Source organism: Anguilla rostrata, chromosome 9, assembly GCF_018555375.3.
Source record: "Anguilla rostrata isolate EN2019 chromosome 9, ASM1855537v3, whole genome shotgun sequence".
In the NCBI taxonomy this organism is placed as follows: domain Eukaryota; kingdom Metazoa; phylum Chordata; class Actinopteri; order Anguilliformes; family Anguillidae; genus Anguilla; species Anguilla rostrata.
This window is the reverse complement of record NC_057941.1, coordinates 29,946,127-29,963,988: the sequence shown is the minus strand read 5'-3', so window position 1 is coordinate 29,963,988 and position 17,862 is coordinate 29,946,127. Positions and strand designations below refer to the sequence as shown.

The following is a 17,862-nucleotide window of genomic DNA, read 5'->3' as shown; positions in this document are numbered from 1 at the left end:
AGTAGTGACCGGATTCAGGGGACTCTGCGTGTGATTGGTGCCAGTAGTGACCGGGTTCAGGGGACTCTGCGTGTGATTGGTGCCAGTAGTGACCGGGTTCAGGGGACTCTGCGTGTGATTGGTGCCAGTAGTGACCGGGTTCAGGGGACTCTGCGTGTGATTGGTGCCAGTAGTGACCGGGTTCAGGGGACTCTGCGTGTGATTGGTGCCAGTAGTGACCGGGTCATGGCTGGTTGCGTCACAGGGCCCCCAGCAGCAGGGCTGTGACAGCGCTGTGCTCGGTGTGATGGATGAGACGCTGGTACTCTCCTTCTCCTCTCACTGACGCACAGGAAGAGCAGCGCGACTTCACTCTGTCTCTTCCACGGCCAACACACTGATCCCAATAACAGCTGCCCAGCCTCTACCCTCTCCTTCCTGCTCTCTCTTTCCCTCCTTTTTCCTCTCTCTTTCACTCCCTCTCTCCTCTTTTCCTCTCTCTTTCACTCCCTCCCTCTTTTCCTCTCTCTTTCACTCCCTCCCTCTCTCTATCCCTGCCTCTCTCTTTCGCTCGCTCCCTCTCCCTCCCTCCCTCCCTCCGTCTCTCTCTCCTGGTTTTGGTGTGCCCTCGCTCTCAGATGGGAGGCCTCTTTGGAGATCAAAGCGGCGTAATCTGTGTTTTCCCTCTGCGTGTCGATGTGGGAAGACGGCGGTTATCTCCACGCCGCAGTCGGGAGAGATCGGCGCGATTTCAGCCTCCCCCTCCCCCCCCCCCGCCCCCCCCACCCCCCCCCCCCCCCCGCTCTTTGTGAAACGTCGACCCCCGCCCCGCCCGTCCGTCGCGTGGGCTTCACACGCTATGAAGAGCCTCGCGCGGGGTGTGCGTCGGAGACTGATTACAGACCGCGCTGACGAGCTACCCCACCCCCCCCCCCACCCCACGCAGGCCCACAGCACAGTACAGTTTTAGGAGTGTTCTAAAGTTCCCTCTCACACGCGGAGCGATGCACACGCAGGTTGTATCTGAGACACCGGGGCCTTGTGTGTGAAACTGCGTCTTTAAATATAAATGTGCCTGTGAGACACGGCTAGCAGAAAGTAGGAGGAACATGTGTTTCTGGTAGAAACAGCGGAGCGGGGGGAAAGCTCATTGGTCTAATGCGAGCCTGTCAGGGAGAATCACCCTCACGAATGACATCAGAGAAAAACTGATATATTTCTCTTTTCCACTGACAGGCTGAAAGAGAGGCTCCATGCATTATTTAAGGCGGCGGAGGCTTCTGTCAGCCCCGCGATTGCCGCGTTAGCAGAAACAGGTGCCGGTGAGGTGGCGGGGAGCGCGTGGGCACGCGGCTAGCGTCGCTAACCTTTTTCTGCAGGAGCGCCCACCTCCGGTCCCGCGCTACCACGCAGTCAGCACTTTTCTTACTTTTGCACTCTCTTTCTCTCTCTCTCTCTCTTTCTCTCCTTTCTTCTTGAAGCCTTTTTTTGATTGCGGGGGTCAGCGTCGCTTTCAGTTAGCCTCAGCTGGGGGTTGTTCAGACGGCCTCCTCTGGCCCCCACATTCGATTGTGTGCCATGTTTTATAAACGCCTCTCTCTCTCTCTCTCTCTCCCTCCCTCCCTCACACCATCCTGTTTCCTCCTGCTCTCTGTGCCCATGACGGGTCACATGCTTCTTTAGCAGAAAAGCTCTGGTAATGAGCTAGCAGGCTAGAGTATGAGGTTTATGCGCAGGTTGTGTGTGACCTGTTTTGGATGGTGTGTCTGATGGCATCCTGTGTGTGTTATTTACATTGTCTGAGGAAAGAAATGTATCTTTGGCGGGAAATTGGACAGAGATTATGAAGGTGGCAGCTGGTTTTATTCTGCGTTCATTTATCGTACGCGCGTATGCTAGTATTCCTCTCTTTTTCTCTGCCTTTCTGTCGGTGGAGATGTAGTCGGCTGTGTGTGCAGTGATGAGTGTTTGAAGTGGGCGAGACGGAGTCTTTGTGAACACGGTACTTGACAGAGGAGCTGAGCTCTGGGATTCTCCACTTCCTCCCCCTGTCTGTTCACTTCTCCCGAAACTTCACTTTCTCAATTTATAAACGCGTCCGCACACAGGTCACTGATCTCGTTCAGTCCTTCTCTTGACGCTCGTGAAGTTCAGCCACATTCTGTTGAAATATCGTTGACATAATCAGTTGTAATCTGGCAAAGCCTTTAATGCAGTGATCTGTAACTGATCTGTTTAAGTGTTTAATGTCACAGTCCATTTAAACAAGTCCAGCTCAAGATACTCACTTTGGGCTGTGCTGTCCTTATTCCACACCAGCACAATGTCGTCCTGGCAGCTTTGTTGTTGTAACCTGTGAAGATGGATCTTCCGTGTCTTCAGTCGATGGCCTGAAGGCACAGCAGTTCACAGAACTCAGGTTCTTTGGCTTGAGTAGAACCCTTGCCATAAAATCATATCAACCCCTATGGAATGACCGATCGTTTACAGTAAATAAAATACTCTAAATTTTGGAGGATGGAGTCATTCAGCCATCAGAATGCAGAATACTGCATGAAAATTACCTCCCAGACTCCAAAATCCTGAACAATGTTAAAATTAAAATTGTGATGTCAGTTGATGACATTAGACAGCTTTACCATAATATACACTCTCTTGAAGAAATGTTTATGTCAGAGAATCAAAGGGTAACAGCAGCCCCCTTAAATAATATAAAGAATAGCATCAACCTGGATGTTTTTATTAGTTGTGCAATGAAGTGTGCCTCAGACTTTGGTATCTCCCCAGATGAACTGTGCGGGTCGACTATTTGGAAAAAATGCTTGCAGGCCATTTAGTTCTGTCAGCAGCCAGCTTGCTCTATACAAAATTCTCAATAGAATTTATTATACCCCACACAAACTCCATTAAATGGGTCTTCGGGACAGTGATAAATGCTTTCAGGGAAAAAGCACGCTACAACACTTACAACCGCAGATCTGTGGAAGGACTGTCTGGAAAGAAATTGAACACCTAAACAGTACAGGGTCATCTGCTACAGTACACACAGGGGTGACCTGCCTGTAAAAATATACAATGAAAAAAACAAATCAGTTAGTTCTAAAAGATGAAAGATTGGACTAAAACAACCAGTTTAGATTGGATAACGAGGCAATCGGTGTGATGAATCTGGAAAAACAGCTTTCACTGTATCAGAATTCAGCATCACCCAGGGAATCTTTGAAAAAGACCTTTACCATTTATAAATCTGACGATAGTGCACTAATACAGAATCCAGTTATGAAAAACTCGGCTAGTCGTGAAAGAAGAGAAATCTAGGAGGTGGTGCATGGTTGCCCCTTATGGTGGAGCATTTTCTGTGTTACCCCTGAGGGTGTGGGGGTAGGGCATTTTCTTCTGCCCCACTACCGCATCATAGCAGGGCAGATGCCAGAAGCACTTGCGCTGACACCAGGAGAGGACAGATCTACAACATCTCCTCACCTGGCACTCCTGCATTCCCCTGCACTCCCACAATCCCCTGCACTCCCACAGTCCCACTGTAACAGTAGACGCCTGTCCTTTCCAAGGCAACCCCACACCCAACCGACAGCCACCCGATATTCCTCCACGGTTTGTTTTATGCTAAATATTTACAGTGTTGAATGGGAGGCTGAGGGAGGAGTATCTGTTTTCAGCAGTACTCTCTCTTACTCTCTTTCATCCACTCCTCTCTCTCTCTCTCTCTCGCTCCCTCTCTCTCGCTCTCTTTCATTTGCTCTGTTCTCACTCTTTGGGACTAAATATTCTCTGTAAATTTTTCTGGAGTAAGAACAGCCAAACAATATCAGCAAAATATTCCAAATTTATTTACCATTACATACACTATATATTTATAAAATAATTAACATATATAAGGTGTACCTAATAGGTGTAATTATGATAGTAACACTGGAATAGTTGCAAAGAGTTTTGAACAAAAGTAAAGAAGGTAATGATCATAGTCATATGTTTTATTATGTATTAGTTATTGGAGTGTTAGGAGACGGGGTCCTGTCCCTCTGGGTATGGCAGAATGAGATATACCGCACTGAGCTGCAATTTGCTAAAATGGTTTTTAAAATATCAATATTCATAATTATATCATTTCTCACTATTCATAATTTTATTATTTGCACAGGTCAATACTAAGAATATGACTGTTTGAAAAAAATTGAATGAACCTTGTGTAATTATACATATTAATATTAATAATTGTATGGTTTATGAATTGATGTATGATGTATGAATGATCAGCCTGTCTGACACAATAAGACCCTGGGTATGACATGATTTCAGTTTCTTCCTTCTTCCCTTAACTCTTTTTCTTCATTATAAATAAAATGTAAATTTTGAAATAATGCATCGCAGTGTGAAGAAGGGATTAGATTTGGCAGTGTACTGTAGGAACAAAGACATGTTCTTGAACGGCTTCTTAACTCTTAACTTTTCATTGCTTGTTGTCTGTGTGTGTGTGTGTGTGTGTGTGTGTGGGTGTCTGTGTTTGTATCTGTGTGTTCATGTTTGTATGTGTGCATGTGCATGCATGTATGTGCGTGTTCATTTTGTGTGCGTGTGTGTGTGTGTGTTTGTGTTTGTGTGTGTCAGTGTGTGGGCCTGTATGTGTGTATGGCAGGACCAGGGGTGCTGCGGTCTCATGTGGACTCACTATTCCCCCTGTGGCCACTGTGTGCAGTGCAGGAAGGGTGCACATAAGTGAGACTGGCTGGAACTTCACAACAAAGTTGTGAAGATGAAGCCAGTCTCACTTACGTGCACCCTTCTTGCACTGCACACAGGCACTATGGGTAATCAAGGAACCATATTGTGGCCATTTATATTATGTTTTCTAGATGTGTATCTCCATGACTGCTTGTTGTATATATTTTTGGTGATGGGGTGAAGACTAATCTGTGTAGAATCTCCTTTCTTGTTAGGTAATGCAGTCCTGCATATCTTAATCACCTCTGATGGTCCTCCAGCCTCCTCCCCTCTGCTCTCTGTTCCTCTCTTTTGCTGATGTCACACAAATCCCCCCATTCCCTCATCCTGCAGCTGAAATATCCCTGAGTTTCAGCCATCAGGAATTAATGTTCCATAAATCATTGATCTATAAATGACAGAGGCTGTACACTGACCAGAGTAGAGCTGAACACACAAGTGCACACACACACACACACATGCACACAAACACACGCACACACCCACACACGTGCACGCAAGCGCACACACAAACACACACACACAAAGGCACACAAACACACACACACACATGCATGCCTTCACACACATGTGCACAAACACAGCCACACACACACGTGCACACACACACACAAGAATAATAGCAGTGACTCACAGTATTGTGTTCAGTGATTCAGACACTCCATTCACCTACCAGCCTGGTTAGAAGACCCAACTAGCAATTTCAGTTTTCAGAAAATCTGACATTTTAGATAATTTAGAACATTATTAAAATTGTAGTTGTCAGGTATTCTCCATGATGTTTTTAATGACTAAATGATTACCAGCAGGGGGTGTTACCAGTAAGTTTTCGTGCCTGGAAGGTTTTTCTGTGACTGGCAGAACTTGTTTGTAACAATAAAATGTTCTGAGACAGTTTGAGGAGCATTTTCATCATAACGTTACCTCACAACCAAATGCGATTCTTCCTGGAACCTTTCCCAATGTTCTGGAAATGTTTGGGTGTTGGCTGGAGAGATGGACATGATGTGGGTGGAATATGAGTTCAACAGCTTGCCCACTGTGAATCAAGACACCCACCCCCCCACCCACCTGTCAATCAAACCACTGCTCAACCCAATGAACATTAACATTGCTGTAAATGGGTGTAGTGCCGTGTGTCCCAGGGTTTCCCCAGCCAAAGTACACGTAGAGGTTTTGGAGAGTAAAGTGGATGTGAATGTGTGGAAGCCTGCTCTGGTGGTGCGAGGGAGCAGTAAGCCCCTTAATGACGGGGTTCTGGCTGCGGGGGGTCCCCGGGGACCTGCTGGCGCAGGGGGAAAGTGACCTCCGCTCTGCTGTTTACCCCTCCCGCTGTGATTAATGCGCTAATTGCCCGAAGATGTGCTGATGTCTCTCTTTTGTGGAGAGGTGTAGCAGGAAGTGGAGGCCACTGCCCAGCTGATGGAGAGGACAGGGAACTCCGGCAGGTGCATGGGGGTCACTCCCCTGGGGAGGGGTTTTACAAACTACCCCCCACCCCCCCAGTAGCTCCTCCCCCTGCATGCAGAGCAGCCTATGAAGCCTTCCTTGCACTGTTTCAGTGTGGACTAGGTAGACTTCACTCCCTGTTTGTGTGGAATAGAGGAGGGGTCAGATCATAAGCAAACATGGGCCAGTTCTCTGTTCACCCACATGCATGCACGCATGTGCATTTATTTGTGTGTGTACGTGCGTTTGCGTGTTTGTGTGTGCTTGCTATTTGAATTGAGTCTCTGTACTTTCTTGGTGATTCTACATTTTTGAATTCCTGAGAGTTTGCCACTACTGCTTGTCACCTTGGATACAGCAAGTCTGCCAAGTGATTGTAGTGTAATGTAGTGTGGATGTGAGATTGTGGTGTATGGGTGAGTGTGTGTGTGCGTATGTGTGTGTGTGTGTGTATGAGTGAGTGAGTGTGTGTGTGTGTATGTGCATGTGCATGTGGATGTGTGTGTGTGTGTGTGTGTGCGTATGTGTTTGTGTGTGAGAGTGACACTGCAGAGTGAAACAGGGGAAGTTGGGACCGAGAGAAACAGTGCAGGCCCCTGTATTTAGAGTCCAGTCCGGCTAATGGAAATGTAGTTTGTTTAATGACCCTGAATTCCTGTTTGTAATTAGATGTGGGAATTGCCGGCGCTTTGTACCAGATGATACTGTATTAACAGATCAGGCCAGAGCTGTGGACCAGGACTGCTGCTGCAGATCATTTTTCATCCGGCTGACACACGGGCGTGCAAGACCAGCGGATGGGGGATTGATTGTAAATGAGCCTCAAAATGATGCCTAATGAAAACCTGTAAAGACACTTTCATTTCTAAATACCAAATTAGCACAACCAACCCCACTGCACACACACTTCAGAAGAGGGAGGGAGGGTGTGGGTGCGTCTTTGTGTGTGTTTGAGTGTGTGTGAGTGTGTGAGAGTGTGCATGCGTTTGTGCGCAGTTCATGAGTGTATGTGTGTGTGTGAGAGAGAGAGAGAGAGAGAGAGAGAGGGAGGGGGCGAGAGAGGTTGAATGTTTGATGGGGACGGTAGAAGTTTTTTTTAGAGTTTTTTGGTTTGTCTCATTGTTATGCAAACACAAGGGGAATCAAAGACATCTGTTCTCTCTGTCTGCTCTGAGCGGTTAATGCTGGTTATGATCAAAGTGCCATCATGAGCCACTCAAAGGGAAGAGATCCATGTGATGTGCGACATGTTTCTGTGATAAGATTCAGGGAGTTAAGATGAACCAATAAAATGCACTGTTGGAGACAGAGGCTTGCTGATAACACCCTGAACATGGAGACCAGAGACTCCCGCAGCAGAGACAGGAGTCTAGAACACACATTCTCATGTGTGATATGAGAAGGAAGTGGTAGAGTGTGAGGAGGAAGTGATAGTGTGGAGAAGTGGAGGGTGATGGATGAAGTGGTGAGAGGAGGGAAGGGGAATGGATGAAGTGGTTGAGTGTGAGGAGGAAGTGGATAGTGTGAGCGGAGGGAAGGTGCATGGATGAAGTGGTTGAGTGTGAGGAGGAAGTGGCAGAGTGTGAGGAATAAGTGGTAGAGTGTGAGGAGGAAGTGATAGTGTGAGCAGGAAGTGGAAGGGTGCATGGATGAAGTGGTTGAGTGTGAGGAGGAAGTGGCAGAGTGTGAGGAGGAAGTGGTAGTGTGAGGAGGAAGTGGCAGAGTGTGAGGAGGAAGTGGTAGAGTGTATGGGGGAAGTGGCAGAGTGTGAGGAGGAAGTGGTAGAGTGTGAGGAGGAAGTGGTGGAGTGTGAGGAGGAAGTGGTGGAATGTGAAGAAAAAGTGTTGGGAGTGTGAAGACGTGATAGAGCTTGAGGAAAAAGTTGTAGAACGTGAGGAAGAAGTGGTAATGAAGAAATCAGTGACACATCTGTGGGGGGAAACATGGGAAATTAAATCTGGAATGTTTAGTTCTGGTCAGTACTAATGTTCTGTGTGCTCTTCCCACCATATGTGTATATAAGTGCAAATCCATAGTGTATGTACGTGTGTGTGTGTGTGTGTGTATGTGTGGAAGTGACCAGCACATCTAGCCCTTTTGTGGCTTTATTACCTTTTCCATTTAACATCTTGTATTTTATATTTTAGCCTCTTTTCATTGCATTCAGAATGCCCACGCATTTTTGTGCTTGTGCTCCTAGCTGCAGCCTCCTCTGTCACTTCAAGACAAAATGAAAAAAAAAAACTTCTCCAAAACTTGTGATGCCAGCCCCTGTTTTTTCACTTTGCAGTCTACCGATGAAGATTGCGGGGATATTGGGGCGACGGGTGCTTATGGTGTAGTCTGGGGGGACCGTCATTGCCCCTTTCGCCACAGGCGCGGGTGTTCTGCCAACCAAAATCTTCCCTCCCTGGGTGATGCTACAGCCAATCATGCACCACCCTGCTATTTTTATTTTTTGGAGATCACTCCCATTTATGGCTCCTGCATTCTCTCATTTTTGTTTCAATAATAACATGCAAAATGGATGCAAGTATACATTTAAGTAAATCTTAAAAAGGAAACATTTTTTATTTTTCTCAAATATATCATTACCCCTTTCATATTAATTGTATGCCAAAAAAATAATAAGTAACTAAAATGGCTGCCCGGCTTTAGCAAATCTCAACATCACATCCTAATTTTGAGATGAGATGAGATACACTTTCTTAATCCCCAAAGCGGCTTGTCCACCAAACTCAAAGGCCCTAAAACAACCAAAACACAGAGTATGATTGAAAAAAACTCTTTCTTTTAAAAAATCTGGCTCGCATGCTGCTTTTCACCTTTCACCTCTTCTGTGGCTACCTGAGGGCTAACCATGCTGTAGCCTTGTCTCTCTGTCTCTCTGGGACTGGCTCACTTCACTGGCGCTCGGTTGCTGATGCACCCCATTAATCCAGGGGGGTCAGGGTCCCGGTCTGGCTTCCCTTACGCCCTCAGGCATTGATGACATGACAGTGCATATGTGAGCGAGCAGACAACGACGTGGAATGTGTTTGCATCCCTCTCTCTCTCACTCTGAGACGTATCATCCTCAGTCTGACTCTGGAGCAGGAGCCTCAGGTCAAAGGTCAGAGTTAAAAGTGATATGTTCGAGATTGGGGTCCCGACCCTTGCTCTGCTTGGGGCTCTCAGTGTCCTCTTCTGCGTCTGTGTTGCGTCAGTGCTGCGCTGACCTCACTCTGGGCTCTGGCATTCCCCTGGTCCAGTACTGATTTGTTCGGATGTCAGAGTTGTGCATATATACATTAGGCTGTACAAATATGTATCGAGAGCCATGCATACATGTTTCGGTCAAATGTTTGCTCGTACTTCGTCCACACTGTGTAAGGAAAAGAGCACGCGACTGGCAGTAGTAGGGATGGCTGAAAGGCCTTTTTTAGGGGTTTTTTCTACTTGAACAGAGATCCATTTGACAAACATTGGCCTACAGTTGTGTTTGTACTACTGAGCTGCTTAAGGTACATTTAAAATTCACACTGCATTTAGTGATTTACGCAGTTAGCTTGGAATGGATATCACAGCTGCATTGTCAACCTGATCAGCTGAACGCACTGCTGTGCACTGTGAGCAGTGGATGGAGTCCTAGTAGCCTGGCTCTGTAACCTGCAGTCTTGCGGAGTGGGCTAGGGCTGATACTGTGGGTCAGGCGTGGAGGTACAGGTGGGCGGGATGAGAGATAACGGTGGCAGGGAGTGAGTAGATAACAGGGTGGGGCAGGGAGGGAGTTGGATAACAGGGTGGGGCAGGTAGTGAGAGAGATAACAGGGTAGGGCAGGGAGTGAGATAGATAACAGGGTGGGGCAGAGAGTGAGATAGATAACAGGGTGGGGCAGGAGTGAGTTGATAACAGGGTGGGGCAGGGAGTGGAGATGGATAACAGGGTGGGGCAGGGAGGGAGTTGAGATAACAGGGTGGGGCAGGGAGGGAGTTGGATAACAGGGTGGGGCAGAGAGTGAGATAGATAACAGGGTGGAGCAGGGAGGTGAGATGATACAGGGTGGGCAGGGAGTGAGAGAGATAACAGGGTGGGCAGGAGTGAGATAGATAACAGGGTGGGGCAGGAGTGAGATAGATAACAGGGTGGGGCAGGGAGTGAGATAGATAACAGGGTGGGCAGGAGTGAGATGGATAACAGGGTGGGGCAGGGTGAGATAGATAACAGGGTGGGGCAGGGAGTGAGATAACAGGGTGGGGCAGGGAGTGAGAGAGATAACAGGGTGGAGCAGGGAGTGAGATAGATAACAGGGTGGGGCAGGGAGTGAGATAGATAACAGGGTGGGGCAGGGAGTGAGATAGATAACAGGGTGGGGCAGGGAGTGAGAGAGATAACAGGGTGGGGCAGGGAGTGAGATAGATAACAGGGTGGGGCAGGGAGGAGATAACAGGGTGGGGCAGAGAGTGAGATAGATAACAGGGTGGAGCAGGGAGTGAGAGAGAAAACAGGGTGGGGCAGGGAGTGAGATAACAGGGTGGGGCAGGGAGTGAGATAGATAACAGGGTGGAGCAGGGAGGGACAGGCAGGGCAGGGTGTGTTTGCTGCCTACCTGTTCTTTCCTGTCATCGCCTGCAGGTTTATTCTAGTCTGGGTGCTTTCTATATGCACTGCTGTGCATTCTCTCTACGTTGCCGTGGATTCTCTTCATGTTGCCGTGGATTCCTCCTTGTTGCCTTGGATTCTCCACTGAGGGATTAATTCTCACTTTTTCTGGGGCTCTCCTGCCTCCGACTTCAATGTATTTACTCACACCAGTTAACACTCATTAAGAGATCTTCATTTAGAGGTCTTCATTAGGAGATCTCTTTAATCATTTTCTGTTTCAATTCAAACACCTTTGTGCAGGTCTCTGGTGAATCCTGCTCCCATTGTTCTGGGAGGGAGTTAATGACTGACAATTTATATTTTTCATTACTTCTTTGTTATTGCATGTAAATGGGGTTTTCACCCTGCCCCCTACCCCACCCATCCCCCTTCACACACTCTTTTTAGTGGAAGTGTTTTCATAAATATGTAAAGACATATGTCTCCATGCCCACCTCTTACTGTGCGCTTATTCTTAGCTATACTTTACACACTGTGTCTAATGGGATTTGGGAGCCCTGTGACTGCTGTTTTCACATGCGCTGCCTGCAATTATGTATTCTGCTGCTGTGGCTTCAGAAGAGACTGACAGACAAACAGACAGAAAGACAGGCCGTGCTTTAATGTGCTCTGTCTTATTTTTTATTTCCTTCACGTGCTATAAGATCCCCCCCAGTTTCTTTATGCAATATAAACTTTACACTGTGTATGTACTGAATTGTAAGCCCCTACTGTAAGTCCATAGCCAGTAGCTGACAGAGATGCATCCAGATGTCTTGTCGCCAAGGAGACCCAAATTGATAAATAGCAGTTATACAGAGCCTCCAGAGAGTGCTGTCCTTGACAGGGGGTGGGGGGGACATCTGTGCAGAGTAGGCAGGAGGGGGGTGTTGGGGGTGCTGGGGATATCTGGCATAGCACTAGAGGAAAGAAACACCTAATAATCACGGGCACTCACACCCTCTCTCCACCTACTTCTGAGGAGAGACTCCTCATACAGTCTTAAGCAGTCAGGCATTGTGTCCTCAAGAATCTTCACTGCTCCACACTGCACTATACACACCACACTGCACTGCATCTCTACACGCTGCACCACACTGTATCTCTACACGCTGCAGCACACTGTATCTCTACTCACTGCAGCACACTGCACTATACACACCACACTGCACTGCATCTCTACACGCTGCACCACACTGTATCTCTACACGCTGCAGCACACTGTATCTCTACTCACTGCAGCACACTGCACTATACACACCACACTGCACTGCATCTCTGCCCACTGCAGCACACTGTATCTCTACTCACTGCACCACACTGCACTATACACACACTACACTGCACTGCATCTCTGCCCACTGCAGCACACTGTATCTCCACACACTGCACCACACTGCACTATACACACACCACACTGCACTGCATCTATACACACTGCAGCACACTGTATCTCTACACACTGCACCACACTGTATCTCTACTCACTGCACCAGACTGTATCTCTACACACTGCATCTTTACATACTGCACTGCACTGCATTTGTACGCACTGCAGCACATTTTGTCTTTACACACTGCAAACTATAACACTATAAAGGTGTATATGTAGTCTTGTTCAATTCAATGAATGCTGGAAACATGAAGTTAGATTTGAGATGTGTCTGTAAAGGTCATTGTTGTTGGAACCGGTGATGTTGCGTTTGTTGCTGTGGCTGTTGTGGAGCTTATTTAGGGGCAGTTTGTGGTTGTTGTGGTCATTGGAGGCTTATTTAGGGGCAGTTTGTGGTTGTGGTCATTGGAGGCTTATTTAGGGGCAGTTTGTGGTTGTTGTGGTCATTGGAGGCTTATTCAGGGGCAGTTTGTGGTTGTTGTGGTCGTTGGGGAGTTTGTTTAGGTGTGGTTTGTGGTTGTATTATGGTTGTTGGGTAGTTTATTTAGGGGTGGTTTGTGGTTGTATTGTGGCAGTTGGGGAGCGTATTTAGGTGTCGTTTGTGTTTGTATTGTGGTTGTCGGGGGGCTTATTTAGGGGCAGTTTGTGGTTGTTGGGGGGCATATTTAGGTGCAGTTTGTGGTCGTTGGGGGGCTTATTCAGGGGTAGTTTGTGGTTGTATTACGGGTGTTAGGGACTTAGGGGTGGACTGGGTGGCAGGTAGGAGGAAGGCTACGGGGGAGGATTAAAAAATGAACACGTTGAGAAGCAGGAGCCTGACAGGGGTTTTCAGCATATTTGTCATTAGTGTGAATTTGCATGTACCTTGTTGAGCGCGGGGGCCGGGGGGTTTGGCCAAAAGCGCAGCTGCACTGATCGCCTCGCCTTCATTTATCTTCATTTCTTCCCAATTACACCAAATTAGCAATAGTCTCAGTTGCATTACCAACTTAATCCCCATTTTCTGCAGCCGGCATTCGGCAGTGGCAGATGATTCCTTGGCGGGAGTCAGGGTAAACAGCCATGAAAATGCCACCCTGGCAGATGGCGAGGCCCACAAGAAATATGACAAACACAGCGCCAGTGAGCCTCCAACCTCCCGCACGCTCTGCAAGCTGTCAGCGTGTGTGTGTGTGTGTGTGTGTGCGTGTGTGTTTGTGTGTGTGTGTGTGTGTGCGTGTGTGTGCGTGTGTGTTTGTGTGTGCGTGTGTGTGTGTGTGCGTGTGTGTTTGTGTGTGCGTGTGTGTGTGCGTGTGTGTGCGTGTGTGTTTGTGTGTGTGTGTGTGTGCGTGCGCGTGCGTGTGTGTGTGTTTGTGTCTGGGTGTCTGCGTATCTGTGTGTTTGCATGTGTGTGTGCATGCGCGTGCGTGCTATTTGAGTGTCTGTCGATTTCTTCTTGGAGAAAGAAGACATCCTGTCAGCTGCACATTTCTGTATGCTGCTGAAAATTTGTGTTTTGAAAAACATGCTTGTAAGAATGATTTCAGCCATTGTTTTCATGTTAAATTGAGTGATATTGGAAATGAAACAGCCGTTTATAATTCTGAGGAGGTTTGCGGAAGACCTGAGTGCATTAATTACCTTCACTATAACTGCACTCTGTGATTTGAGCATGAAGAGGAGGAACATTAATCTCTCTTCAGAGGACTTTTTTCCGCTCATCTGTGTTCTGTGACAGTAATCATGGAAACATATTTCTCCCCTCCGTACTAGGCTGCATGCGTAAATACAGTCAGGGAGGGGGGTATGAAAACTGACCAGCTGGGAGACGTAGAGACGGGTTCATTGGGGAGCAAACAGGCCTCTTTCTTTGAGGTTAGCCCAGTCTGTTCTTATTGACAAATACCACATACTGTTTATGTCCGTTTCTCACTCGCAAACAAGAAGTCAGCCATGATTGAGCATAGAAATTTAGTTTTTAAGGAGCTGAAAACTAAACCGCTTTCTCTGGGAAATGCTGCAGACCTCAGGAAAAGTCTGCGCACAACAGCAAACACAAACTAATTTTTAAAATACTTATTCATCTGCTAACAGCTGCCATAGGGTGGTGTAGAATGTTCAGTTTGCAACTTTGAACTGTGATTGAGAGGTGGGGTTGCATGCAGTAGACTGGGGAGGCTCAGTTATATATACATAGGTGGGGCTGGTTCAAATAGGTGGGCTGGGTAAGGTAAATAGGTCTGAATAGGTCAGGTATAGTAGCTCTGCAGGGCTGGATAAGATGGATGGGCTGGGTTTGGTAAATGGGCAAATTTGGTAAATTTGGTAGAGTGAGTTCATCAATGCAATACATTTTTCAAAATAGTGACCAAACAACTTAAATGACAGTGTTCACATTAACAAACGGACGTTGGCGGGAATTTTGACTGCTCTTTGTACATTCTCACTTTTTGGATTCATTTTACATTATTAATATGGCACTTATTTCTTGCATTTGTCCAGGGACACATACAACATACAGTATTAATAAAAACATGAATATGAATGTAGACGCAAATAATGCACAGCTTGTCTTCGGGGTGTAATTAATGATCCTGGATATAGAATGTTAGCATAACAAACTTTCTTCTTGTGTGCATGTTTAGGCTAACACCCTTGGATTGCCGTGGCTTAACTGATTTGGCACAGAGGACGTGGTTTTGCCGGGAGAAGCGGGGGAGCGGGGCGCAGAGGGTGGAGTGTGCGGTGTATGGGGATTTGGGGGAGGGGATGTAATTATACTCAGTCCTGCTAACCAGGTCTGTCAGTGTGTGGTTAAGGGGGAGCGGTGATGGACACATTATCAAAGCATGACTGACGGATGGACAGGAGCAGAGAATCGGCCTGTTAATGGCCACTCTCCCTCCCTCTCTCTATCTCTCTCTCTCTCACACCCGCTCTCTCTCTCTATCTCTCTCCCTCTCCCTCCCTCTCTGCCTCTCTCTCTCTTACACTCACTCACTCTCTCTCTATTTCTCTTTTTCTCTCTCACACTGGCTCTCTCTCTCTCACACAGCTGCTCTCTCTCTCTTTCTCTCTCTCTCTCTTTCTCTCTCTTTCTCTCTCTCTCTCCCTCTCTCTCTGCACTGGCAGAGTCATGGGCTAATTATGCTGGCAGCAGGCACTGGAGGGCATGTTGGAAAATGCCCAAACAGGCCGTCAGCATTGCTACACTCCCTCTGATTTACCGTGGTAAAATGGGTAGAGGTCCAGGCTCAATCGCAACTCAGGGATCAAGGCTGGGGAGGTGACATTGTTGACCCCATTGGTAGACAGGCCTGTGTTTGGATCACTAATGGCCTCAGTATGAACCCCCTCCCTGCTAACGCTGTGCCAGTGCAGTTCTCACTCAGCCCAGTTTACATGCTGCCAACAGCACAATTGTGACATCACAGAATGTTCTGTCAGATTGTGCGAGTACTCTTCAGAATTGTGACATCACAGAATGTGTTCTCTCATTTGTGCAAGTATTCTTCAGAATTGTGACATCACAGAATGTTCTGTCAGATTGTGCGAGTACTCTTCAGAATTGTGACATCACAGAATGTGTTCTCTCATTTGTGCAAGTATTCTTCAGAATTGTGACATCACAGAATGTGTTCTCTCAGTTTTTGCAAGTATTCTTCTTCCTGCCCTCAGGGTGTAGTCTCAGCTGTTATTCGCACTGGAAGCAGAATGCTGAAGCAGAAGTTGGACTCAGGTGTATGGTCACTTTTTAATGCTGGGTCTGCATGCCAGTGAACTGCAGTGACCCCAGAATATTTTTCTGGTACATCTATTATTTATAATGTATGACTGAGCTGATATGCATTCACCCCCTTTGTATTAACAACCTAAATTAAACTTTGAGATGAAGAGATGTTGTTAGGAGGCAACAAGCTGGAGTAGGTTGACAAAGCTTTGAACATTTCCCATGAGCGCCATTAAGTCAGTTTTAACAAAAAATAAAATATATAGTGCAGGCCAGACACTATCAAAATCAGGCTATCCTGCAAAACTGAGAAACCGGACGAGAAAGGCTTCTGTCAGAGAAATGACCAAGAGGCCATCTGAAACACTGACGCTGCTACTTTTTGTGAAAGTGGCTAGACAGAAGCTACCTCTGAGAAAGGCCAACATTAAGTCATGGCTGGAGTTTGCCAGAAGCCATATGACAGACTCTGAGACCTTCTGGAAGACTGAAGCTGGCCTGAAAGCAAAGAGCTGTGATTGGCTCAAACCAAACACGGCCCATCGCCCAGGTAACACTATCTCTTCTGTCAAGCATAGTTGTGGACACATCCAGCTATGGGGTTGCTTTTCAGCAGGAGGGACTGGGAGGCTTGTCGCCATGAAGAGCAAGATGGATGGAGCTTAATCCATGAGGAGAACATGTAAGAGCAAAGGTTCATGTTTCAATAAGACAATCATTCAAAAGCACATGGCAACAACTAGAGTGGCTTAAAACAATGTCAGTATTCTGGAAAGGCCAAGCCAAAGCCCAGAGTCAAATGCTGTTGAAAATCTGTGATATGACCTGAAAATTGCTGCCTACAAACACACTTCATCTAATGTGGCATCTAACTTGAGTTGGAGCAAATTTTCATGGAGGAATGGGCTAAAATCTGAAATCTAAATGTTCAATGCTCATGCAGACATATGGACTGCATTACTACATATCCAAGGAGACTCAGAGCTGTAATTGCTACCAAAGGCCTATCTACAAAGTATCGACTAGGAGGGGGAATTACTTTTGTAAATGATAAATGTGCATTTTTCATTTTTGAAAAAAGAAGTTTGAATAAAAAATATTTTTTGCATTATAAATGTGTCCAATTTATTATGTTGGTGAGGTGGAAATATTTCAGTGCATTGAAAGTTTAAGGTGTAACAGGCTAAAAAAGTTCAATGGGGGTGAATAATATTTGAAGGCACTGTATATCAAAAATAAATATTCCAAAATCCACATGCACTTGACCCAGATCGGTTTCTGCCTACTGCTAGCTGAATGGATGCAAAAAACTGGAACCTGTGATAATTTCACTATTCATTTCTACCCCCCGCCCCCCCTCCCCACACACACATTTTCTCCCACCCCCCACACACCTGTCCTATACCCCACTCAGCCCCTCCCTCCTCTCTCTCTCTCTCTCTCTCTCTCTCTCTCTCTCTCTCTTCATCTTTATTGGCTTGATTTCATTCAGAATAGATCCATGTTGCCAAAGAATATAAATTCTATAGCAAGAGTTACAAAAATTACTGTACCAATGCAGCTACTACTTTTACTACTACAACAACAACTACTACTACTACTACTACTACTACTACTACTACTAATAATAATAATAATAATAATAATAATACATTAAACAGGGATTAGGGGCCACCACTGTCAGTGAGGCTACAGCAGGCAGTTACAAAATGCATACCACCTTTTCTTCCCAAGGGTGATTTGCATTAGTTGTGTTTCAGGCCAGGTTCGGAAGTTTGGATGTATTATTATGAATTTCTGAAAGATACGGTCTTTCTTTCTCTCTTTCTCTCTCTCTCTCTCTCTCTCTCTCTCTTTGTCTCTCCTTTTTCTCTTTCTCTCTCAGGACAAAGAGCAATGTGGGCCTCAGGTGTGATACTCAGACATTAGTTTAGGCCTGTTTTTTAGTCTCATTGAAATGGCTCCCTG

The 17,862-nt window shown here is 46.5% G+C and overlaps 1 protein-coding gene across 4 annotated transcripts in view; it reads left to right on the top strand.

The window, feature by feature from the left end:
* The window catches only part of dacha (dachshund a), a 165,203-nt gene that overhangs the window by 111,363 nt on the left and 35,978 nt on the right, over positions 1 to 17,862 (top strand). For 2 of the 4 annotated variants that reach the window (XR_010332183.1, XM_064349360.1), the window contains exon 6: positions 17,780 to 17,803. The exons of the other annotated variants lie outside the window; for them this stretch is intronic. Coding sequence is in view for 1 of the 2 variants with exons in the window: in XM_064349360.1 (XP_064205430.1) it covers positions 17,780 to 17,803 (24 nt within the window). In the remaining variant the exon portion in view is untranslated. The remainder of the gene's footprint in view (positions 1 to 17,779; positions 17,804 to 17,862) is intronic. 4 annotated transcript variants of the gene reach the window in all.